The sequence below is a fragment of the Leptidea sinapis genome, chromosome 23 (genome assembly GCF_905404315.1).
Source record: "Leptidea sinapis chromosome 23, ilLepSina1.1, whole genome shotgun sequence".
Taxonomy (NCBI): domain Eukaryota; kingdom Metazoa; phylum Arthropoda; class Insecta; order Lepidoptera; family Pieridae; genus Leptidea; species Leptidea sinapis.
In genome coordinates, this window is record NC_066287.1 from 8,676,956 (window position 1) to 8,703,056 (window position 26,101).

The following is a 26,101-nucleotide window of genomic DNA, read 5'->3' on the forward strand; positions in this document are numbered from 1 at the left end:
TAACTTTAATGTAAATTTTAATGTATAAATGTAAATATTATATTTGTAGTTACACCTTAAATTAGTATTATATTATCTTATAATTATATTCAACTAATATTCATCATTATTATTTATAATTCATGTATATATTTCTTATAACGTATATGAGATTTATATTTTAGTATTATATCATAAAATTTTATTATTAAAAATAAGGGGCTAAGCTTGATCTTAATTGAAACAAGAATATTATCAATAAAAGACTTGGCTTCGGCCTTTCATGCGAACCTATATGTATATGAAGAAAATGAAACATGAAGAACACGAAATACTACTTTTATGAAGATGAAGATTATATAAATACTTAGCTAGACTTTGAACAAGCTGTGTAACGTGAAGAATAGAAAAATAAAAATGAAGACTTGGCTGTATGGGCTTTTGACCCCTTTGCCTGTCCAGATGGACGAACAGAACCAAAAAAAAAATGTCTACACTTTTATTATTTTTGTTTACATTTATTATTTTTAAAATATAAACTACTTTTACTGCAACAAATTGAACCTCTTTTCTTTTTGGAATCTGTTACTATGAAAACATTTTAAAAATCGAGCCATGAATATTTATTTTAGGTTCATTATTCTACTTTTGATAGGAATTTCAGTAACAACATCTGATGATGATTTCCACCAATGTGCTAGTGAATCTTCCTGTTCCAAAACAAAACACAATATGTACAATAAAGGTTTGTAACAAATTAATTTACTTTATTACTTAAGTTTATCTGCGTTTTAAGTTTAAACTTTAATTAATAATTTGTTTAGAGATAAATGAATGGACATCAAAAATTAATAATTTAATTAGAAAAGCAAATGACGAACATATGCCATGTAGAAATGTGAATTGTTCTTGTTATAAAAATGTCATAAAAAATGATTTACAACCATTCAAAGGAGGCATAACAAAGGAAATGGTTGAACATGCTATGAAGAAAGGTACCAAGTATCAGGTAAATTGGAATTAGCTGAATTAGACACTTATTATTTTATCTTATTTGAAAATATCTAACCCCAATCAAATTGTTCTAAGTAAAACATAATTTAATCAAGCAATGTCTTATATATAAAATTCTCGTGTCACAATGTTCGTTCCCGTACTCCTCCGAAACGGCTTGACCGATTCTCATGAAATTTTGTGAGCATATTGAGTAGGTCTGAGAACCAGCCAACATCTATTTTTCATACCCCTAAATGTTAAGGGTGGTCCACACGAAATTTTGTTTTTTAATTTTTTCTGACATTTCTTTTAAATTTATTTGATTATGAGTCAGCATTAAAAAATACATACAACTTCAACTTTTCACCCATCTACGATCAACAGTTACTTTTGTATCGCGATTTTAATATCGGCAATACAATGTTTGCTGGGTCAGCTAGTATAATATAATAAAGCAGTACAGGCTAATCAGACTTTTGTATGTACAAAGTGATTCTAACTTTTCTTGGTCCTAAATCATAGATGTCACATGAAACTTTAATATTTATGTACCCCTTTATCTCACTCAGTCAATTTAAGTTGAAATGATATCAAACCAACATATTTTGGTGTTAAATTTGATATTATAAGTTAAACTATCAACACAATTACAAACCTTTACAATTGTAAAATTAAAAGAAATGGAAAATAGGAATGTGCAATGACCAAACCTGTTTTTTGAATAGAATAATGTAAAATAATTTTTAAACATTAAAATTTAATAATCAAACCATTTTGGGTTGATAATTGCAATATAGCAAATTACAGCTTATACAAAAATAGTTTAATTTACTTATCAGCAATAAGATGATATATTTTCTTTGCTATATTGTTTTAATCTGTCAGCCACAATTGGTACTGAGCCCCAAACTTTTACTATCTTTATATATATAATTCTTGTGTGCATGTGTATGTCACTGAACTCCTCGTAGACGGCTGGACCGATTCTAATGAAACTTTCTGTGTGTATTCAGGTGGATTCGAGAATGGTTTAGATTCACAATTGAACTAAATCCTAAACGGCTGGACCGATTTTGATGATATTTTTGTGTGTTCCAGTGAATTTGAGATTGGTGTGTGTCTTCAGGTGGATTCGAAAATGGTTTAGATTCACAATTAAACTACCTTCTAAACGGCTGGACTGATTTTGATGACTTTTTTGTTTGTTTTAGTGAATTTGAGATTGGTTTAGATTCTCAATTCCGCCCATATAATATAATTCTCCTGCTCATGTACACATGTACAGCAACCAGTTCACTAACATACATGTTAGTGAACTGCTCCTAACGGCTGGACCGATTTTTCAAATTTAAAACATGTGTACAGGTCAACGTCTGTTGGGTCCACTAGTTAACTATAAAATTAGAAACATTATGTATATTTGTATTGTTATAAAACTTTTTGGCATATTTCAGATTATAGAAGGAAAACTCTATCGTGAAGTTGAGTGCCATTTTCCAGCAAGATGTTCAGGAGTTGAACACTATTTGAAATTATTGGCACCCAAATTACCAAATATGGAATTATCTATTAACACTAGAGACTGGCCCCAAGTCAATCCTACATGGGGTCATGATGCCATGCCAGTATTTTCATTCAGCAAGGTTGGTGTCAAATTTTGTTTTTGACAAGGTTTGTGTAAATTTCAGGATTAGCAGTATATTTTGTAATCACAAGATTATTTCAAATCAATGGCAAACAAAATTCAGTAATTCCAAGGTTCAATAATTGGAATATTAAGCATATCTGACACAAATACAAACCAATAAAATTTTATGTATATAATTACAGAAGTGAGGGAAAATCAGAATGAAATTTTGTGCAGTTTGAGTCTTAAATAATATGGGATTTAGATATAAGAGTGAGCCCAAGGCTTGTTTTAATAGAATAAAAATAGAACCACAAAAAGCTTCTGCACTTTAAAGCAAGCAGCAAGAAAACTCCAATGAATAGTGAAAATGGAAACCCAATTGTAACTTATTTTGGAAAAAATGGATGAACTGAAATGTTTTAAAAAACAAACTTCTGTTCAAAAGAAAGTTCTTCTGAACTAGCTGAAAATTTGAACAAAAACTGAGCCCATTGGTAGCCGAAAACAAAAAACTAAGTATAGGAAAATAATATATATTATATAATCTATATGTTAATATATTATATATTAATTAATATATTTATATTCAAAATTTATAAAATAAAGTTACGAAAACTTTCAAACATGAGTGTATTACCTAGAAAGGGAAACAAGAGTTCGAAATGAAAAGTACACCGCCGAGCTCAGGAAAGGAATAGCACAGGTATTAAACGAAACCATGAGAAAAATTGAAATTATGCATAAGTGGAATTAATGGATAATCAGTAAGATGAGACTTGGCTAGAAGGTTAGTACAAAAAAAATCCGATCCTTATTAATATTTCACGAACATGGCGTAAATACGATACACTTTAAAAAATAATAACTTTCCCTCAAATATCTATGTCACTGAAAAATATCCTAAGGATGTACTTTTGTAAAAAAAAACAAAAACAAAAGAAAGACCTAGAGAAAGAAAGTAGAAAAATTGCCTTATGAGGCATGAAAAACATAGTGGATGAAAAGTGAGTAACAAAATCTAAAAGAAGAGATCACTGTTAAAATCACCTTATGGAGAACAACAATGCTCAAACAAAGATAAAACATAAATACAATTTTTTCTGGCCTATAGTAAATTCAATCACTTCTATCACATAATCTAGTAACTAACAAACTAAACAGCATACTAATTCTTTTTACTGTCGCGTTTTCTTGTAAAACACAATACTCGCCGATCCGCGAAGTCCCGAAGGAGAAAGCTACCACCATCCTCCATTAAATATGAAACAACAAACAAGGCAAAGGAAATCAGTACAAAAAAAAAGTACAACACAAAAAAAACAACATGTCAAAGACTTTTCTCTAATCAACTAAAATTATGCACACACAAAACAGATTGGGATCATGAGGTTTGCAGGAATAAAAAGGTAGAAAATTGAAGAATATGAAGATTGTTGATTAAGAAGATGAACACACTCTTGAACAAGAACCTTGCAAATGGGCATGGATTTCACCAGTCCATATCGAGTGAACAAAGAAAGGACGAAATATTGAGGAACATCCCAAAAAGAATAACCAATATACTTAGTAATGTGAACTTCTCATCAGACAACAGAATGTTAAGATGTTCTATACTCCTATCATCCCCAATAATGAGCAAACCTTATTTAAAAAAACAGTAAGTTGAAGTGAAAACGAAGTAACATCCTACATCCCAATGAATCTTATAACCATTTCACCAACCAATTAACGTTATGAAGTTTTTGCTCGTCGGTCAAATTATGAGACTGCTAAATGTTTATTTTGTGCACTGGACTCACACAGATGCCTTAGCTTGTCTGAATGTACTGAAAGGTCACTCTTTCATCAGTTATACGCCGAACAACACATATTATGTTATCTCCAATCGACGCTGTATCATTTCATCCACTCACGCAGATCATCGGCGAGATTAGTGCAACCACGTCTAAACTCATTAAACCAGTTGTAAACAGTGGTACGAGATGGAGCTTTATCGAATGGCAAATCGTAGTCTATCATACCTCTCTTGTTACTAAAATGATATACAAAGTCATAAAAAATCATTGCACGAAAATTTTCTCGCGGTAATTCATGACGTGACACAAACCTTTTTCAATTTGCCAAATTGTAAAACAAATGAATATAATATATAGGTACTCAATAATATTGGGAATAGTTCCATTTTCAAAATTTAAGGGTTATACAATGTCGTTATATTGTATACAAGTGGCCAGTTCTAAAAACTTTCAGTTACTATTATGTACTTACTACCACGCCACTCTTCATGCAATATACCATTCGAATAGGAATTGACGTTCACCAATCTTATTAGTAAATCAATATATTATAACATAAGTGGGTTGTCTGAAAAAAAAATCTATTTTATGTTCCATTAATTTAATACATGGTCACGTAGCGTGGTATATTTTAAATGTATGTTTTTAATTTTGGTTGATTTTTTAATAAATTATAGGCTTGACAGAAATTTTTCAGATAAACCACTCAGTTTTTTAGCATAATAAGTTTGCCATTAATCACTTATCCGTCGAGTTGCTTCGTATTCGAAAGAGTTTGAGATGGAAAAATTTAGACAATGTTAACATTTACTTTTAATATTTTTATTGCTCTATCCGCACAATAATACAAATTTGTATTATATTACAGACGAAGGAATATATTGATATAATGTACCCAGCATGGAGTTTTTGGGAAGGAGGTCCAGCAATATCTTTATATCCAACGGGCATTGGTCGTTGGGACCAGCATAGATTATCTATAACAGCAGCTGCTAATAAGTAAGTTCATTAATTTCTAACACTCTCAAACCTCAAAAATAAAAACAGAAAGGTTTCTGTTATTGCAACAGCTACCAAGCTTAGTATATTTCGGCTTGCCCTCCTGTGACACCCTAGACGCGCAACAACTGATTTGAAGATATCTAAATAAATAGATAAACTATTTTCATGGTTAAAATATTGTTCAAATTAAGTATGACGCGTGAAAAATCCACCATACTGGTCACGGTCAAGAATTATTCCATATAAATAGTCTTAACTAAACTATTTATATGGAATAATTCTAAGAATTACATGAATAAGAACAGTAGTGTCACTATTTGATCAGCTTATCAAAATAAATATTTTCACTTCAATCACTCAATAAACACTAAATTTCTTAATACCAGATATTGTAATCATTGATATTATAATCTATAGATATATTATTATTCATTGATATTAATATCTATAGATATACTTGCTGACCCAGCAAACGTTGTATTGCCGATATTAAAATCGCGATACAAAAGTAACTGTTGATCGTAGATGGGTGAAAATTTGAAGTTGTATGTATTTTTATGCCTACTCATAATTAAACAAATTTAAAAAAAAAATCGTGTGGACCACCCTTAACATTTAGAGGGATGGAAAATAGATGTTGTCCGATTCTCAGACCTACCCAATATGCACTAAAAATTTCATGAGAATCGGTCAAGCCATTTCGGAGGAGTTCAAAGTTTAACACCATGACCCGAGAATTTTATATATTAGATTATTATTTATTGATATAATCTATAGATATCCATGGGAATCAAAGAAAGACAAAGCATTCTTTCGTGGATCAAGAACAAGTGAGGAGAGAGATGCACTAGTATTGCTATCGAGATCTCAGCCAGATCTTGTTGATGCTCAATACACGAAAAACCAAGCTTGGAAATCAGACGCAGTAAGTGTTTAAATATTATTACATGTTATTATTTATAAAAATTGCTTTGAACAATTCATTATACATTATGATTGGTGGGACATTATATATAAGAGAGCACTCGGTACTCGTTCTAATAGAATTAGGTATAAAGTACCTTCGAAGTGAAACTTTTTTATCGACGTATGAGAGAAATTTTATAGCAATGTCGTCACGATTTTCGGTTACGCGCCATGTTGTTTTTTTTTATCAAAGTTCAAATTTTATGTATTATAATTATATTAGTTTGAAAGGTAATTCGTGTGACCACGTAGTGTCCATGCTTTGCGTAATTAATTATCTAACTTTAGGTTAAGTTAGGTACTTACTAAGTAATTTGTTATGTTTTTTCAAAGTGATAACCCTCACTTCTAGGATTAATACACAAATAAAATGTGAAAAATAAAACCAACCAAAGGAAAAATTTACTAATGAGTTTTTGATAATGAGAATGAGAATTTAACTCCCTAGTTGTGACTTGTAACTATATGATCTACTTTACAATTGATTTTTACCCAGAGGATGCAATAACTGCATTTTTTTTATAATTTACTTACATTCATCACTTTGGGCACTTGTGTATTAAAAATGATGAAGCTGTAAATATTGATAAAAAATAAATAAAGTGTGAAACTGAGTTTCTTGCCAATTCTAATTAAAAACCAAAATTTCCGAAGTTGTGGTAATTATAACTTACACTTTTAATTCCCATTTCATTCATATTTTCGTCAAGGAGAGAGTTTGAAATTCAGTCACAGGTTAATTTTTAAACTAACAAGTTGTATACTAAACTAAAAAACTAACCAAACCTACTTAATCCAAATAATTTTCATATTAGGAAATTGTCTTGAGTTGTCACTCTTTTTTTAGGATACTCTACACGCTGCACCAGCCAAAGAAGTGTCATTTGAGGACCACTGCAAGTATAAATATCTTTTCAACTACAGAGGTGTCGCTGCAAGTTTTAGATTTAAACATCTTTTCTTGTGTAAATCTCTAGTGTTTCATGTTGGTGATGAATGGATAGAATTCTTCTATCCTTCATTGAAGCCTTGGGTGCATTATGTGCCAATAAATCCAAAAGCTACAGAAAAAGAAATAGCAAATTCCATTAACTATTTTAAAGAAAACAATGAGTTGGCAAAGGAAATTGCGGAGAGGGGCTATAACCATATCTGGGATAATCTGACTGATAATGACGTTTTATGTTATTGGAGAAGATTGTTAAAGAATTACGCCAAACTACTAAGATATGAAGTTATAAAAAGTGATGATGTAAAAAGATTATAATATTATACACCTTGTACTTACATAGGTACATATAACGCGCGAGTTGAATGCAGATACCAGGAATGCCGATAGTGCTGTGAGCTAATTATAGTTGAAGACCATAATCATGAGTGTGTTGATAAATTTAAACAATGCTTTTAATTTATTAATAAATACGGGTTTACTTATGATTTATCGGTGTTGGTAATGACTAATTGCCTTTTGAGCACCTGTGGACACCAATAGTGAACGTTCGCTGACACTTGTCAGTGATACCGTGCTCATTATACACACACACACAATAGCGCACTACGAGCACAAGTCCCCAGTAAGAGACGGGACGTTATCGCTAACCGACTACACTCACCCTGATGAAGAACCTCCGAATGGTCCGAAACTGGTCGGTACCTAAACCGATAAATCGTGAGTAAAGACGTATTAATAACAATGTCTCACGAGAGTTTTAATAATTTAAATATTTTTAATTTACCATTTTCATCATTTTAAACTAATAATAATATCTCAAATTTTTGTTCTGCCTTCAACACACATGTCTAACATTTTTCGCCATTTCTCGTGCTTGGCGATGAATAAAAACTCTTTAAAATTAAATGAAAAAAAAAAAAATAACAGGAGATCGCAACTTTAGTATTAACGCGATAACACGGTAAGCGTAGGATAACTGACAAGGACGGCACAGCACTACAATGCAGGTGCACGAGGCGAGGTTTGCGGACAGTGGGGGGGAGATGCTCCCGCTCTTTACCTCAGGCCCCCACTGCATTCAACTCGCGCGATATCTGTAGATATTGTTAGGCCATAATTCTAAAATAAACATGACATAATGAATCTTAACATTTCATTTATTTTTAACACAATATAATTATTTAAACTAAAATCTACTCATGGATACTAGATTTATATAATAATATGTAAATTTTCAGAAGCTATTTAAATTACAGAAAATGACGACTGACACATAGATATAAGCTAAATATAAATGTTGTATACATGAGATCAAAATATGTGATTATAATTTGTAGTACAATTAAATATCTTCCACATAATATATTCAATTATTTTACTTATATTAGATTGAGTTATATCAATACTACTACTACACAAAGATTATATGATAGGTGGTTTTAAGACTCATAATATTTTTAACTTCTGAATTTAATGCAAATAATGGTGTTTCATCCATTAAACAATTTGGAATTGCATTGTATTTCGAAGAACATGTAGATTTTAGTTTCTTCAAAACCTCTATTACTCTAAAACTTACATGCCTAAATTAATAGTTGAAACTGTTCATAGCCCTATAACTTGAATTAATCGCAGCTCTATAATTATTCAGTATATAACATATAGGAGACGACACACATAAGCTAGTGTTATCATTTATCTGGCACATAATTCATTATTTATAATGTGAAAGAAGTTAATTTTAATGGATACCAGGTTCTTACATAATCAACTATGGTCAAAACCGTGACCTTATATAGCCTCAATAAATTTGAAATGAGATGAAAATACTGTAATATACAGGATGTCATTCTTGCTCGCAAAATATTGTATTATTTTTTTAGTACTAGTAGTCGTTAACTCTTCGCACATTAAACAATGATATTTTTCTTAAAAAAAAAAAAGTTTCCCTATTGTAACAATTTCCCAACAACTACTTTGGATTCTTACGAGACCGCAACAGCATCTGGCTCATCATAAGAGGACCTTTTCCCCGATGCCAGGTTATCATTACATTCTGGGACACCCTATATATTTCGACAGAGTAAATGTACTTTGTAGACAGACAGATTAGAGATAAGAAAAGAAGAATTATGACCGCGGTTGGCCTGTTTCATTAGGAAGGATTACGACATTTGAAAGTTAATAGATAATAATTTATATTTGCTTAGTTTTTTCTCGTGACCACGCTGATTCCAGAATCTACATAGTTTAATATTTACGGCATATGTTGCAAATCGGCTTTTAAGGCTGGGTTTTGCACAACAAACATGTTAAAGTACCGGTTAAACAAAAAATGAGTTGCACCAATTGACAAGAGATTTTAGATGACGTTATATCTGTTAACCTTAACCGTCCAAATTTCGCCGGTTAAGCTATTGTTAATGTTAAGTAGCTGCCAGATGTATAAAGTTTGACAAACTAAAATATTCTAAAGCCTATCGGCCTTACAAATCTTGGTATACAGATATAACTGATGATAAACAAAGAAAATGCAAAATGTTTACAATATCGTTGACAACACGATAATTCTGAAGTTTTTCGAATGACAAGCTGCCTTGCAAATAAACGCGGGAAACATTATACGTCCGAACAAACCATTCGTGAGCAAAATGTCTAATTTTACATTTTACATATTCTTGGTTTATGCTTACTTATAACTTTATGCCAATTTTATTTGTAAGGCCGTTAATGTGTTTAGCTCTAAAATAACATCATGTCCCTACTTCGAGAATTAATAGAGGAATCTACTAGTTTTGAAGACGAAAGTAATAATATAATGACCAATATCAGGTCTAGAAAAAGAAAATGATAAGTTTAACCATGCCATGCGTGGTGCAACACATTCCCCAATCTATGATACGGTCAGTGTTATGTTAACTTTAAATTTGTCTTTAATCTTAACTACAACAGGTAATTTGGTGCAACCCAGCCTTAATCTTTTATTTTGTACATTATATAAGCTATTGTGATTTAATTACTTTGACACGTGTCTTCATTTTATGAAGTTTAACGGTATTGTCAAACATAAATGCAAACCGAAACGAACTGGAAGCATGGATAATGCGAACAGAAGCGAAGACGTCAAACTATAAAGTAGGCACAGCAAACCGAAAGCGATGCGTTGCGTTACGCCACTCGTGTCAAAAGTTTTGTTAATAAACACAAACTCCGCGCTTCGCTTCTTGCTTCGCATCGCTCTGTTTGACATTGTGCCTACAAAGCCAGCTAATACATCTATCTCGCTCACGCCTCGCCTTTGGTTTGTCCTGGCATGACACGCTTTTCAGTTCGCCACGTTTTCTTTTGTTTCCTTTCGGTTTGCTTTCGCGTGTCTATGTGACTAGATGAAGCGTTTTAATTTTGTTATGTATAGTGTATCGTTTGAATATTATGTGCGTGATCGTCTCCAGTTGCCTACGTATTAGGACATACACGATAGTCTATATTACAAGCTTATTCAAATGAACGCGGTAGAGAAGTATTGAGTATAACGGGTAAGCTTAGCTGAAGTCTCGGTCGGGGAAGATGGCGGGTGCGACCAGGGACCACACATAGAGGCCGACGCACAGCCACGATGACGTGATCTTGATCCACATTGACGCCTCGTTCACCTGGGACAGCTGCGAGCTAGGGCTGCAAAATATATTAGGTACAGTTTCCTGGTCCACCTTAATAATAGAGACAATAAGGGACGAGACGAGCAGCACGTTCAGTTGATGGTAATTGATACCCCTTTCCTTGTTGTTGATTCTTGAAAAACCCAAAAATTCTGAGCGGCACTACAATTGCGCTCGTCACGTTAAGTCATAATACGTTAAGTCTCATTTGCCCAGTAATTTCACTAGCTACGACACCCTTCAGACCGAAACAATTATCTTACACATTACTACTTTACGGCAGAAAAGGCGTCGTGGTACCCGTAACCTAGCCAGCATCCTGTGCAAAGGAGCTTCCTACTGGTTAATGCCCTTAGTCGCCTCCTTCGCCATCCGTGGGCCTGGGACTTCCCTATTCTTTTTATGCTACGGGGAAGCACTGAAAAATCTTCTGTTTTTAAATGGATAGCATTAACGAGAAAACCTAGCTAATAATAATTATATCCCAACTATAATATAGCAAAATAATTATTCACCTACTTTCCTAAATATAAATTAAACTCCATTAAAAAGCCCACGTCCTTTTTTAATCAGACAAGTTTTCATCAATTTTTTTTGGCATCAATCGGCAACTGTTGTAAAATAGTTCAGACGTAATACGTACTTATACCAGTTGGTGAGCGTCATCATGATGTAGAGGGTCGCCAGAGCGAAGACTACGTGGAAAAAGCTCCAGGAGTAGGCGACGCCGTCACCCTCGTTGTCGAACACCTTCGCCCCGTCGTCTTTGCCCGCCTCACCGCCGTCGCCCTCTATACAATCATAACCTGCGCTCAGTGAGCGAAACCACATGCAAGCATTAGCCTCACCACAAGCAATGGATACTAAAGTAACGATATACGTAAAGGATCAAGCATATTTACTTCAAGCTAGAACAATCCCAAGCGTGAACGTGAAATTAGAATGATTGCCGCCATCTTGGAAAAAATTTTGACAACCCAAACACACACACAGACATATATAGAGTAACAGATTACACATTCGTTAAAAACTGAGTAGCCCTAGTGGCGCAGACATAAGGAGCCTAGGTATCACAGGACCGGTTATCCGTTATTATTTAAAGATATTAAAGATAAATCACCCGATATAATTACCGAAAGTGTTTTTTTTTAATAATTACTTTTTTTAAATCGAAAATTTATAAAAACTTTACATACAACGAAAAATTTCGTCTTTGTTGCCAAATCCGTCCCTGGTTAATTACACGGGGTATATGAAGTAGACGTCTGTTGCCTATCAATATGGCGTTGCGGGATAAACAAGCTAATAGAACGACATAGACAATTTATAAGTCTAAATAGTGCCTTTTGCTGTTAGGAAACGTATGACAACAAGCCCAATTTATTACTTTTTTTTGTAGAAGTGTTCACAGCTGTCACAGTCTATCAAGACGTATAAACTATCTAAAGAGATACATTTACTAGTCGCAAAAAAAGGATAAAAATCATGCCCAACTTAGATTAATGTTTTATCTGCCACTTTTATATGTCTGTAAATATATAATAAACTCTGTTTATCTTGGAAGATATTATTAATAGTTTTTTAATTAATTTAGCGTAGTGATTTTTATGTGTTTGGTTTTATTGTGTTTGTTTATAGTAAAGCGTAAATGATTGATCCTTTTCATATAACGTTTAGTTTTAGCTATCAACAGCTCTAATAATTCCTGATGCAAAGACTTCTACAAAATATTTTGATATTTTCTAAAAAAGCAGAGTAGGATATTTACAAAATGAAAATCATCTATGTAATAATAGCTGAGAGAAAATAATCTAATTAAATATTGTATTTAATTAAAAGTTGTATAGGCTATGACACAAAATACCAGGTTTTCTACATGAAATTGAAAAAAAAAAAGGGGGTGTGAACATTACGTACGCCCGCAAAAGTTATACTTCTTTAACGTAAGAAATAAAAGACAATTTTATTAATGTCGAAAGAACAATATTGTAATTAAGATATATTATATTACAAACAACGAATGAAAATAATATTATACCGCATAATTTAGTAAAATAAAGTTTGTTTTAAATATTCTTTAAATTATTGTAATACAAATAGAAATAATATTTTTTTTCTATTTTGCAATTTAAACATATTGAAATTTATTTAATTTTAAATTAAATTTATTTAGTTATTGTTCAGTAGACATATGAGATTAAATATGCTTATGGTAGTTGAAGTATGATGTTGTAGTCGATCAACCAATATCGGGGTGTCGAATTTGCGTGACGGTGTGACGCGCCAAAAGAAGTATAACTTTAAAAACGATATAAATAAAGTAGTGTTCTCAGGTTTACTAATGTTATTAAATGATAGAATCTACATTAAAATTAAGCGACATTCATTATCAAGCATGACCCATCTCCAGATCCCGTTTCGTTTGTAAAATTACCTTCATTAGCAATAAGACCTCCATTTCCTTACGCCCCGGGGGTGATCGACCGAAATAAATAAGTTTGTGTTAGTAATCATTAAAGTTTCAATTTAATAAAATTGGCAAGTCCAGCGCACTGATTGTATTTATAATGACAAGGACGAGAAGAGCAGGACGTTCAGCTGATGGTAATTGATATGCCCTGCCCATTACAATGCAGTGCCCCTTAAGGATTGAAAAACCCAAAAATTCTGAGCGGCACTACAATTGCGCTCGTCACCTTGAGACATAAGATTATTTATTTATTTTCATGTTATCTACATCGTCACAATTTATATACAATATAATTATAATATTAAGTAGAAAAATAAGGCCAAAACTGATGACAAGATGTTATTAAGTAATCATACTTTTTCGATTAAGGTGAGTCCAGATTAACAGATGTGTTTAAAAACATTGGTTATTATACCATTAAGATTATTTGAAAATTGTAACATATAATGGGACTGCAACTTAAAAAATCACTCGTATAAATATGATGTCTGTAAACTTTTCATTTCTCATACTCGGAAAGTATTGTTGTTTTAATCTGATTATTGGGTAGAAAATGCTGCTTCCCTACACAGAGAGGGCAAAACTCAAATTACTTTCCACTTAAGGGCCGGAATGAACTTTAAAAATAGAACTGTTGTCAGCTGTGAAGAGTTTTATGTAAAAGAAAAACTAATAAAAAAAATGCTGCAGCCATGTGACTTTTTAAACAGCCAGTGTGAACTTAGCGCAAATTCTTTGAGCGGAATAAGCCGCAACAATTACGCGGTGAGTTCCATATTTAAAATTCAAAAAGTCGACATATATTGTCCTAATTTGACAATTAATTTTAAATAGGTACTACTAATATTATTACATATTATCTATGAATAGTTTAGATAAACAAATAGTTTTATTTTCCTCATATTCGAAATGAAAAGTAGAGTGTTTAACACGGGTAAAAAATTCAATTCCTACTCGGACTATAGCCTAAATACCTCGGGAATAGATTCTTTCGACCCTCGGTTAACAATGTACTATACTTTTACATGACTTCAATAATTGATGTTTATTATTACTAAGTTAATAATGCTTTGCTTAACTGCTGAATTTGGAAATAAGAAGAATTATAGGTAAGATAACTCCAAGAAGTTTATTACATATAACTTGTTATAATCCTCAAATAAAACGTTGTCTGCACCAATAAAATATGTTTAAACTAGTCTGTACTCAGCTTTAGCGCAACAAATAGATTACTAAATTTATTTGAATTTGAGCCTTTAACATGGAATATTATAAATGGGACAGTGAACCTTTATTGTATAAGGCCTTCCAATTTGGGGAATCTAGTATTCAAATTGAGAAATAGGTGAATAGATTTATATAATATTATATAGAAAATTGTTTGACCCAAATTAAATAAATTATTCAATATTATTGCAACTGTAAATTTATAAAATTTGACCAGTGCGACAGGGCTGACCCTAGCGAGCCCATAGTCTATGGCATCGCGCGTTTGTTAGTATGTATTGTGGGAGAATTCTAAAAACAATGTAGGATTTATTTTTAAGGTAAAAATAACATAATTATAAATGTGACAACACAACATTGTAATACAAATTCGAGATTATTAATAGGTACTTGAAAAAAAAAAACACATTTGTCTCAAAATATTGTTAAATAAATCAATCACCTGCATTTCCTTCCTTGGCCAGTATATGCTCGGACATGGTTATCTTGGAGGAGTTGGAGGCTGTTCTGATGCTGGAGTATAGCACGCTGCAACCCCAGATTACCACGGCGATGATGCGTTGCTTGTCGAATGAGTTCTGCACGGAGGTTGTATGTAATTATAACAATTGTCTATGGTCATTACATTATAAATCGCCGCCTAGATTCCGTCTCACTAAGGTCTTGCGGCATTAAATGGAACTAATTATTGAAGTGACAACTTCTTGTGGAAGGGGAAATCGCTTCGTTACGTAACGCGATACTTCCATCACAAAAAAAAATCAATTGAAAGAATTTAAACCGTTTTAATTAAATGGCATTAAAAAATTCTTTCAAATTGCTCGGAAATTGTATATACAAATATATACACTACATATTTTAAAATGTGTATAAATTAATTTAAACAATAAAAATAAATGATAAGAATTATGACTATTTAAATTTTATGGAATTAGACATCTGCAAAGACCAAAGAGTATCTAATCACAAGGCTGGAAATAGGTTTTCGCGTGACTGCAGCGCCGCGCCTGCGAGTATTCTTTCGTGAGACGAATTGTATGAACAATGCGCTTTTCCCCCGCAAACGACATCTTGTCAATTGTCATCGAGTCCTCAATACAACGAAGTGCCTCGAAAACTTTTGGATAAATTGCTTTAATTTTTTGCAAGCAATGAACCAAGCCCAATTTGTTATCATTTTTAACACTCAGTAATATGTAGGTACGCACCTACTTACATATTATAACGATTTTTATACAACAAAGACTTCATTACTATGTTTCACACGTTAAGTTGTTAGTTAGCTCTATTCAATGTAATTAATTTTTTCAAAATCGATTGCTTCATAATTTTTTGTATGCAGAATTTACTACTCTCTACATATTTTTATCCTGTCAAAATTATATTTATTAGAAAAAACAAAAATAATATAAAAATTAATAAACTATAACGACTACATTAATTAAATAGTATTATTTTATGATTGAACATAATATATGAATTGGTGTTTTCAATGCATTAAATGTGTTTCTACACAAAAACAATACAAAAACATTATTTAACACAATGACTATGAAAAGTGAAATATTAGATATGTGTACCATTTATAAAACAAAAAAATACTTATCAGATATAAAAACGGTACTCGTAATATAAGCATAATTGTGTGAAATGGATGATGAATTTAGAATTGTGAACTAAACAAAATGGGAATTACACTTTGCACTATGAGTACATACCCAATAAGAATCTTCTTGTGTCTCCTGCTTGTACAAGTTTTATTATGAAACCCAACTTATAAAATATACATATTATAATTATATTGGAACACAGACAGACAATATGTCTGCGGATCACTTATAAATAAAACTATATTTATTTTAACCAAAACCATTAATGTGTTAGTAACAAAATAACTTAAAACCTTGTGTTATTACAAGATATTTTAAAATCTAAACCTTCCTAACTAACTTGTCAGCACATGTATCATACAGTAGTTGTTCTGGTGCTGACAGTCGAATCTATGCGAAAATGCCTTCAGATTTCAGAATACAATTGGGTCTAGCCCGGACTCTACGCAACAGGGATGTGTGGATACTTATCCTGTCTGGCAACACGTTTTAACCCAGGTCAACTTTCGTTGTCTACTTTTTGTTGCTTTGAAAGTCAGCATCTTGGATCAACGAGCGCAAAACAAGTTTTTTGTGATTATGTTAAATGCTTTTCTAATTACGTACAACAAAGAGTATGTCACGCTAAAATCGTGATATTTTTCTCATCAAAAAAACAACAGTGGGAGGCTCCTTTACACAGGATGCCAGCTGGATTATGTGTACCACAACGGCGGCGCCTATTTCTGCCGTGAAGCAGTAATGCGTAAACATTACTGTGTTTCGGTCTGAAGGGCGGTAGCTAGTAAAATTACTAGGCAAATGAGACTTAACACCTTTTGTCTCAAGGTGACGAGCGCAATTGTAGTGCCGCTCAGAATTTTTGGGCTTTTCAATAATCCTAAGCGGCACTGCAATATAATGGGCAGGGCGTAACAATTATCATCATCTCTCTCTCGTCCCGTATTTTCATAAAAAAAACAGTAGAAGTTGGCAATGGCTGACATGACAATGCTTAAATTGTACCTGATTAGTTCCCGTGACACTGGCATTACATTCCGCGGCGGAGTTGGAGAGCGCCGACCAAGTGAGGTACACGACGTATAGCGAGACCACTGAGGACTGCAGCAGACCAGAGCGAGGTTGGTGCTCTTGAACTGACGGAAGGATCGATATAGCGCTGGCGCCTACCATCAGTATCAGGTTGATTGAGATGAAGAACTTCGAGAGGTCACAACTGTCCGGCTGTTTGGAATAATATTACATTAATAATCTATCTATATATATAAAAATGTATTGCTGTTCGTTAGTCTCGCTTAAACTCGAGAACGGCTGGACCGATTTGGCTAATTTAGGTCTTGAATTATTTGTGGGAGTCTAGAGAAGGTTTAAAAGGTGAATAAATAGGATAATGCTGCTAAATTAAATGAAAACAACAAATTTGTTTTTCCTTTGATGTGTCCATTCATAATTTCTATGAGAGAATTTATTGACGCACGGTTTGACAGTTCTGCTGTAAACAATTTCATTACGACAGCAAATATGCACCCTATTTTACGAAGTAATTTTTGATGTTATGATATATTATTGACAAATTCATATAAAAACATTATTTTATTTATTATATACAGAACAACGTCTGTCGGGTCAGCTAGTCACTAATAAAATGCTCGCAAAATACTTTTTATTTATTTACGGTGTGTGTGGATTGATGCATCTATTGTACTCTCAATAACTCTTGTGGTTACGTATTAATTTACATATTTTTGTTGCGTCACTTTACATTTACGGTAACTTAAATGATTTGTGAAAAGATGAAGCCGTAAATGTTGATTTAAAAGAGTGGCAATGAGTTTCTTGCACTTCTTCTCATTAACCCTTTACGATGTGGCGGTAAATATTTAAAAAAAAAAAGAAAACTTGACATTCGTGAGTGTCAATTCCTCGACCTACTTCATGTAATGTGTAGTGTAAAGTGATTAGGTAACATTTTTTTTATGGAAAAGGAGGACGACATACGAGCGTACGGGTCAACTGGTGTTAAATGATCACCGCCGCCCACATTATCTTGTAACATCAGAGGAATCACTGGAGCGTTGCCAGCCTTTAAGGAAGGTGTAGACGCTTTTTTTAAGGTATCCATGTCGAAACATCCCGGAAACACCGCAAGAGGAAGCTCATTCCACAGGTTTGTTGCACGCGGAAAAAGTTCCTTGAAAACCGCACCATGGAGGAACACTACAGAGCCAGATGGTAGGGATGATATCCTAATTTGTGGCGTGTCGTGCGAAGGTTGATGTCGGCGGCAGGAATCAGGTGAAAAAGTTCATCGGAACACGCCCCGCGTTAAATGCGATAGAAGACAATGAAGTGACGTCGTTACGGAAAGCCAGATTTTCTAGCCATTCACAGAGCACTGGGTCCATCATCCAAACATTAGAAAGGATAATATAAAGGCCATTACAGTGAATGACTAAGGAGGACTTCTAATCAATTCAGGCTCTCAATTTATAAACTACTTTGAAAACTGTGCTTAATATATTTTAGTCTAGATAGTTTACATTTCTCTATAGATGGATTCTCTGTTAGACAACCGATGAAAACAGGCCAGGTTTAATACTTTAGTGTGTGTCGCAAGCTTTGTCTTGATTTGTATACACAAATAAAATTTGAAAAACAAAATTTAATGAACGATGCGGGATTCGAACCCACGACCTCCGGCGTTCCGTGCCAGTGCTCTAACCAATTGAGCTAACCGTTCGAGTACCGCCTCGCTATAAAATTCTGTTTGCTTTGTTTCAACTCTCAGGTTGTAGCTTCATCTACTTTACAGTTGATAACCCAACATATTGTAACATAACATATTGTTTAGAGTTACAAGAGCGACATCTCAAGTCATTTTCCTAATATGCAAATATCGGGGTTGAGCAGGTTATCAACTGTAAAGTAAATCCTGTAGATGAAGCCACAACCTGAGAGTTACCACAATTGGTTAGAGCACCGGCACGGAACGCCGGAGGTCGTGGGTTCGAATCCCGCACCGTTCATAAAATTTTGTTTTTCAAATTTTATTTGTGTATTAATCCTAGAAGTGAGGGTTATCACTTTAAAAACATAACATACTGCTTGATTTGTATATCACTTTGTGTTAGGTTAACTCTAAACTCAATTTTTTTCGATGTTTTCAAAGCTGTAATAGTCTATCTAGATATATTAATGAACTATGTATAAAAAAGAAGAAGCACACTGAGTTTCTTGTCTCCGTTCTTCTCAGGTCTGAGGCGTTGATTTTCGAATGGGTTGTAGTTTTTGAGGTTCAATAAGTGACGTCATATCCTATTCTGAATAAAATTATTTGAATTTGAATATAATTCTATTAAATTTACCTTTGTATAGAAGACATAGAGCAGTGTAATACCGGTGATGGCTAGGCCATAACATGATAGCATAGCAAGTAGCAAGGCTGAGTACCATCCACGAGACTGAGTTTCTTCATATTTTTCTGAAACAAATATACAATTAATTTCAGTATGCCTAATACACGTAATAAAGTGAGACACATTAACAATCTTTAGACGTAAAAGTATATACTTTGCAGCTTAAAGATCCCATCTTATCATTAATAAACGTAATGTAAAGTTACTCCAAGTTTAAAATTACTTCCCCTGTCAAGTAATACTGTAGTGACAAAGGTAAGATAAACACAATCTGTCTTATTAATAAAACGCAATGTAAAGTTACTCCATGTTTAAAATTACTTCTATGTGTCATGTAATACTGTAGCGACAAAGGTAAGATAAACACAATCTGTCCTATTAATAAAACGTATTGTAAAGTTACTCCAAGTTTAAAATTACTTCTATGTGTCATGTAATACTGTAGTGACAAGGGTAAGATAAACACAATCTGTCCTATTAATAAAACGTATTGTAAAGTTCCTCCATGTTTAAAATTACTTCCCCTGTCATGTAATTCTGTACTCTGTAGTGACAAATGTAAGAGAAACACAATCTGTCTTATTAATAAAATGGAATGTAAAGTTACTCCAAGTTTAAAATTACTTCCCCTGTCATGTAATTCTGTACTCTGTAGTGACAAATGTAAGAGAAACACAATCTTTCTTATTAATAAAACGCATTGTAAAGTTACTCCAAGTTTAAAATTACTTCCCCTGTCATGTAATTCTGTACTCTGTAGTGACAAAGGTAAGATAAACACAATCTGTCTTATTAATAAAATGGAATGTAAAGTTACTCCAAGTTTAAAATTACTTCCCCTGTCATGTAATTCTGTACTCTGTAGTGACAAATGTAAGAGAAACACAATCTGTCTTATTAATAAAACGGAATGTAAAGTTACTCCAAGTTTAAAATTACTTCCCCTGTCATGTAATTCTGTACTCTGTAGTGACAAAGGTAAGATAAACACAATCTGTCTTATTAATAAAATGGAATGTAAAGTTACTCCAAGTTTAAAATTACTTCCCCTGTCATGTAATTCTGTACTCTGTAGTGACAAATGTAAGAGAAACACAATCTGTCTTATTAATAAAACGCATTGTAAAGTTACTCCAAGTTTAAAATTACTTCTATGTGTCATGTAATACTGTAGTGACAAAGGTAAGATAAACACAATCTGTCCTATTAATAAAACGTATTGTAAAGTTACTCCATGTTTAAAATTACTTCCCCTGTCATGTAATTCTGTACTCTGTAGTGACAAAGGTAAGATAAACACAATCTGTCTTATTAATAAAACGGAATGTAAAGTTACTCCAAGTTTAAAATTACTTCCCCTGTCATGTAATTCTGTACTCTGTAGTGACAAATGTAAGAGAAACACAATCTGTCTTATTAATAAAACGGAATGTAAAGTTACTCCAAGTTTAAAATTACTTCCCCTGTCATGTAATTCTGTACTCTGTAGTGACAAATGTAAGAGAAACACAATCTGTCTTATTAATAAAACGGAATGTAAAGTTACTCCAAGTTTAAAATTACTTCCCCTGTCATGTAATTCTGTACTCTGTAGTGACAAAGGTAAGAGAAACACAATCTCTCTTTATTAATAAAACGCATTGTAAAGTTACTCCATGTTATACTAAACGTTTTAAATTTAGAATAATTTTACTTCGCGTTCATCAATAACACATTATCAGTTCAGAAATACCAAACTAAGCAACTAAATCTGCCTTGTTTATGAATATAAGGGACGAGACGATCAGGACGTTCAGCTGATAGTAATTGATACACCCTACCCATTGCAATGCAGTGCCGCCCAGGATTCTTGAAAAACTCCAAAAATTCTGGGCGGCACTACAACTGCGCTCGTCACCTTGAGACATAAGATGTTAAAAGTCTATACAATTTAAGTTATAACACAATTTACATGATCAGATATAAATTTGGACTTTGTTCACATTTTATTGATCCTGTTTTGATTGTGTTGATAGTTTAAGATAAATCAAATCAAAATCAGTTTATTTACGTAGGTCACGGAAATGACACTAATTATGATTGTCAAAAAAAAAAATCTTATAGAATCTACCGCTACTTCGTAAAGGGTTGAGCTAATGAGAAGAAATAGCAAGAAACTCAATGCCACTCTTTTATTTCAAGATTTACATTTACATCGATTTACAAATCATTTCAATTACAATATAATATGTAAAATGATGCAACAAATTCTGTTCTTCAAAAACGATTCTGTTTTGATTGTGTTGATAGTTTAAGATATTAAACAATACTTACCAACCCACCTGTCAGCCCAAGAATGTGCAAAGTCTATGATCAAGATGAGCTGTATTATTATAAACATAAAACCACCAATCATTCCGAACACCATCCAAGTTGATGCAAATTGACCTTCGGGTATAAAGAAGGCTCCAATGATTCCACCAATTATTAAGAGGTACTTGATACCCCAAAATCTATAACACACATAAATATAAAGAAATGTAATATGTTGTTGAATGAATAAAATTCATAAACTAAGGCAGGGTTGCATCATATTAGCTGTAATAGTTAAGGTTTAAGTCAAATTTAACATTAGCAGTTACGCTGACTTTAACATAGACTGCGAATTGTGTTGCACCATTGATTACCATAGCGTAGTTAAAGTTTAACAAAAAAAGAGTGAAATATTTATGTGTTATTCAACATTAACAACAATGCAGGTGCTAAATGCGATGTCCGAACACTTAGACCTATTCTCGTGTTCAATGATTGAACTCACTAGAGCTGCATATTGTGTAGTTTGTATTCAATTAGAGTAATATTATCTAGTTAATTAAGTTTCTTTTACGAAATATGTTTTTCTTTCTTAACTTTATTTGTTCATTACTCTGTCACATTAGGTTAAACCTGTAATGATGAATGTAGTGTGGTTATATAAATAAATAAAAAATAAAGCCATAGCTTTAACCGGCAAAGATTGGATAGTTATCATTAACAGTGAAAGTTAGGATGTTACCTAAAAATTGACAAATGGTGCAAGATATTTATTGTTAAATTTAGTTGATGCAATCCAGTCTAAAAATACAACTCAACATTACCCATTTTGTATTCCAGCTCGTGGATCCTTAGAAGACTTCACACCAATAGTAATAAGCGCCATTAATATAAAGAAAAGGCATGTTGCAAAACAAATCCTAGAAGAAACACAATATTAGTTTTATACATATTATCAAAATACACATCATTACTATTACTTATTTTAGGCTTGCAGGGCAAGTGTGATAAAGGCTGCAACATGAAAGTGAGCATTAATTTGAACATTATTGATACAGCAAGATTGGTGAGACAGTAACAATACTTGAGGGCAAAATCACATTAATCATAATATTAATTGACTACTAAGTACTAATCATAACCAAAACTTAACTACAGATATCTCGAGAGTTGAATGCAGAGTTCAGGAATGCGATTGTGCTGTGATAGTCTAGTAACATAAGAATATGTAACAATAAAATAATTTTAGTCTTTAAACTTTATTATATTTTTAACAATTCAAAGATAAGACTATTGGTTATGGTGGTGAAAGTTGACATATGAATTGATACCTAGCGGAGGAAATAATTACCTATAAACAGCTAAGTATCCAACGGCATTATCGCAATCAACTTTTAAACTTCCCGGAATCAATCCTGTTGAATTGGCACAAAATGGGACCTGAAAAATTATTTCACTAACTTTAAATATGAATTATTTTGATGTAACGACAAAGTTTTAAATATAAAGAAGGAATGTGCCAAATTAAACCAGCACCTTCAGGCTTCACCCTTTTTCAGGCAAGAAATAGAGACATTAAACTGTTGCGAATAGACAATTAAACAGAACACAATTTAAAAAAAAATAGCCATATTCGACAGTATGTTTGACAGACCACCGTTTTCTACACTCTCTATACTACAGTGTTTCACAATCTAAGATATAATTTTATTTAGAGTCATTTAATAAATAGTTAATTTACAGTTAAAGTAGTTCTTCATTTTTCATTAAACCCTTCATGGACACCTTCAACACTAACAAACATCTAGATATTAGGTATAATCTATGCTCATATTATATAGAGGTAAAATTTGTGACCTTCTAGGGGGTAACATACTAATCCAATTTTGAAAATTCTGTTAGGATAGAAAACCATTTATTTGTGTGTGTCACAGGTTGTCACATATGTTAACCCAAAAAAATTAAGACTTTCATGGTAGTGGAATTTGCAAATCAAAACCTTTCTTACTAACACTGCCTTAACTACAAACAGGTTACTACTGGTATATATAACACAAAAATCGTCACCTTTTTGCTCTTAATAGTGATTTTCATTATTATTATTAACAGGTGTGTATCATCACTCTCCTATTTTTAGGCTCAGCGAAGCTACTAACAACAAGATAAACTGGATTGATTTATATAATACTAGTTTACTATCTGTGGCAAGACACACTAAAACCATGTTTATTTATAATTAGAAATTAAGATGTGTTGATTAGTTAGTTAAATATTATTATTTGTTAGTTAAGTAAATATTGTATCAGTTTCATAGTTTTAATATTGTAAAAAGGGTTCACCCGTATATAATAAATAAATAAATAAATAACACTAGAAATAAGGGATTGCTTGTAACTAATTCTAGTAGGCTTCATAAGATACATAATAGCTTTAAGGGTAAATGTATACACTTCTATAATAAAGTCCCAGCCACTTTTCAGGCATTATCTATAAATAAATTTAAATATTTTATAAAAAAATGGCTCTGTCGTAAATCCTATTACTCCACTGCTGAATATCTAAATGATCGGACAGCCTGGGACTAGATAGTGATTATTTTATAGCGATAGAAATGACTGTACAATATTGTATATTTTTATTATAAAGAGCGCAGTAAAATAATGCTGGGAGAGTTTCTTGCACCGCTTCTTCTCTCTCAGAGCGCCATTTGTTTCTGAAGCGGTAGTAGTATCTAGTAATTATTAGAAATGACATGAAAAAGAATTCTAAAGGAATCAATTTTGAGAAAATAAATGCCTTTTATACATAAAATAAATGATCAATATTAAGGGTACCTTCTTCATTTCCTCATGTAATCCTGGAGCCAATGTAATACAGGCTGCAACCATTGCAAGCAGCAACATTACTGTGTACATGATCCTTGTAGATACTGAGTTGGAACATGATGGCACAGCTGAGCAACAGAGGGAACAAGCTGAGCTCCCACAACAGCATGCAAGCTGTAATCCAAATATTTATTTAGGCATTAAAGAGGATACATTATATTATGCAGTCTGCTTTGCCTTGATTTAAAAAAAGGATTAATGATAAAACAGATTATTTATTTCAACTATGAATAAAGTTTGTGATAAATATACCTAAATTTTAATTATTTTAAGAGAAAATAAAAAAGATGGATGTGTCATATGTAATAGAATTGTTACTGATAGAAACGTTTTCAGATGAAAACTTGTTCCAGTAACTATGTACTGCCTTCTCAGAACTTTGAGCTTTAATCTGCAACCATTTTGTAACTTCAAAATGATATGTATGACTAATTTTGTTAATAAAACAATAAAACTACCGATCCAATTTACCTGAGCTGCTGAACAAAGACCTAATACTGCACCCATTTTCAATTTTAGTGTTTCTCCTTATAATAGTTTTCTGATTAACTGACACGGAATTTAATCTGGAATAAATATTTTACTATAAGTAGACTTAAGTCTTAAAATATTAAAGGGACTGAGAAAAAATACTTTATTACATTGCAAAGTAATCTTCAGTCAACAAAATCACAATTCACATTTCACAAAGAAAATAGGTAATATTTTAGTATTTACCGACTTGCGTCACAAACGTCAAGATAGGTTTTTTTTATAAGATTTTATGCTCTGGTCACGAGACCTTTAAGCCGTCATAGAATGAACTATTGAATTTGACATTAGCAGGAGAGCTGGCACCAATTTTTGGGTAGGTATTTGAGGCAAGCTGAAAACTTGGTCTATACCTCTCCTGATATACCCCAACTCAGAACTGCAGACCTGGCTGGTGAGTAGTGGGGCTAAATAAACCCCTAAATTTTTAAAAATATATTTTTTTTTTGTCAAAAAATATTTTTGAGCCAACATGCAATTTATATATATTGTAGTTTTATGTTTACAAAATAAAAAAAAAATATGCCAGACAATTTAGTCGGGGTTTTTACATTGCTAGGCGCGTGCAAAAATATGTAAAAAATGTATTTGAGGCAACTTGAAATTTTTATAGGGCATTATTTATGACACAATAATAATATTCCCAAAAAGACAGGTCATTTTAGTGGGACTTTCTACCTGCCAGGTGAT

General features: G+C 32.6%; 2 protein-coding genes across 11 annotated transcripts; one reads left to right on the forward strand and one right to left on the reverse strand.

Annotated features, from left to right (window-relative positions):
• Nucleotides 1-373: 373 nt before the first annotated feature.
• On the forward strand, nucleotides 374-8,464 carry LOC126971278 (O-glucosyltransferase rumi homolog). 2 transcript variants are annotated; one of them, XM_050817497.1, is made up of 6 exons: nucleotides 380-724; nucleotides 804-988; nucleotides 2,430-2,618; nucleotides 5,270-5,400; nucleotides 6,181-6,328; nucleotides 7,217-8,464. In XM_050817497.1, the coding sequence occupies exons 1-6, from the start codon at nucleotides 595-597 to the stop codon at nucleotides 7,634-7,636; spliced, it is 1,203 nt and encodes a 400-aa protein (XP_050673454.1). In that variant the 5' UTR covers nucleotides 380-594; the 3' UTR covers nucleotides 7,637-8,464. The 2 variants fall into 2 exon arrangements, with proteins under 2 accessions (XP_050673455.1, XP_050673454.1); XM_050817498.1 differs by lacking the exon at nucleotides 804-988 and having other exon boundaries at nucleotides 374-724.
• Nucleotides 8,461-25,602, reverse strand: LOC126971276 (probable serine incorporator). 9 transcript variants are annotated; one of them, XM_050817488.1, is made up of 13 exons: nucleotides 25,522-25,602; nucleotides 25,352-25,446; nucleotides 24,830-24,994; nucleotides 23,347-23,435; nucleotides 22,820-22,915; nucleotides 22,017-22,195; nucleotides 19,653-19,768; nucleotides 17,293-17,511; nucleotides 16,396-16,419; nucleotides 15,120-15,255; nucleotides 13,415-13,441; nucleotides 11,624-11,786; nucleotides 8,461-10,996 (listed from the first exon to the last, which is right to left on the reverse strand). In XM_050817488.1, the coding sequence occupies exons 2-13, from the start codon at nucleotides 25,385-25,387 to the stop codon at nucleotides 10,864-10,866; spliced, it is 1,383 nt and encodes a 460-aa protein (XP_050673445.1). In that variant the 5' UTR covers nucleotides 25,388-25,446; nucleotides 25,522-25,602; the 3' UTR covers nucleotides 8,461-10,863. The 9 variants fall into 9 exon arrangements, with proteins under 9 accessions (XP_050673445.1, XP_050673447.1, XP_050673449.1 ...); XM_050817490.1 differs by having other exon boundaries at nucleotides 11,624-11,771; nucleotides 25,522-25,600; XM_050817492.1 differs by lacking the exon at nucleotides 13,415-13,441 and having other exon boundaries at nucleotides 25,522-25,600.
• Nucleotides 25,603-26,101: the final 499 nt, after the last annotated feature.

What these genes read in the sequence shown, in the direction of transcription:
- LOC126971278 (XM_050817497.1), top strand. Translation starts at nt 595, where the DNA reads ATGAATATTTATTTTAGGTTCATTATTCTACTTTTGATAGGAATTTCA. An exon ending in ATAACAGCAGCTGCTAATAA is followed by an intron (nt 5,401 to 6,180) that starts GTAAGTTCATTA and finishes TATAATCTATAG; the next exon opens with ATATCCATGGGAATCAAAGA. An exon ending in AAGCTTGGAAATCAGACGCA is followed by an intron (nt 6,329 to 7,216) that starts GTAAGTGTTTAA and finishes CTCTTTTTTTAG; the next exon opens with GATACTCTACACGCTGCACC.
- LOC126971276 (XM_050817488.1), bottom strand. Translation starts at nt 25,387, where the DNA reads ATGGGTGCAGTATTAGGTCTTTGTTCAGCAGCTCAG. An exon ending in GTCTTTGTTCAGCAGCTCAG is followed by an intron (nt 24,995 to 25,351) that starts GTAAATTGGATC and finishes TTTGGATTACAG; the next exon opens with CTTGCATGCTGTTGTGGGAG. An exon ending in ACGCTCACCAACTGGTATAA is followed by an intron (nt 10,997 to 11,623) that starts GTACGTATTACG and finishes TATATTTTGCAG; the next exon opens with CCCTAGCTCGCAGCTGTCCC.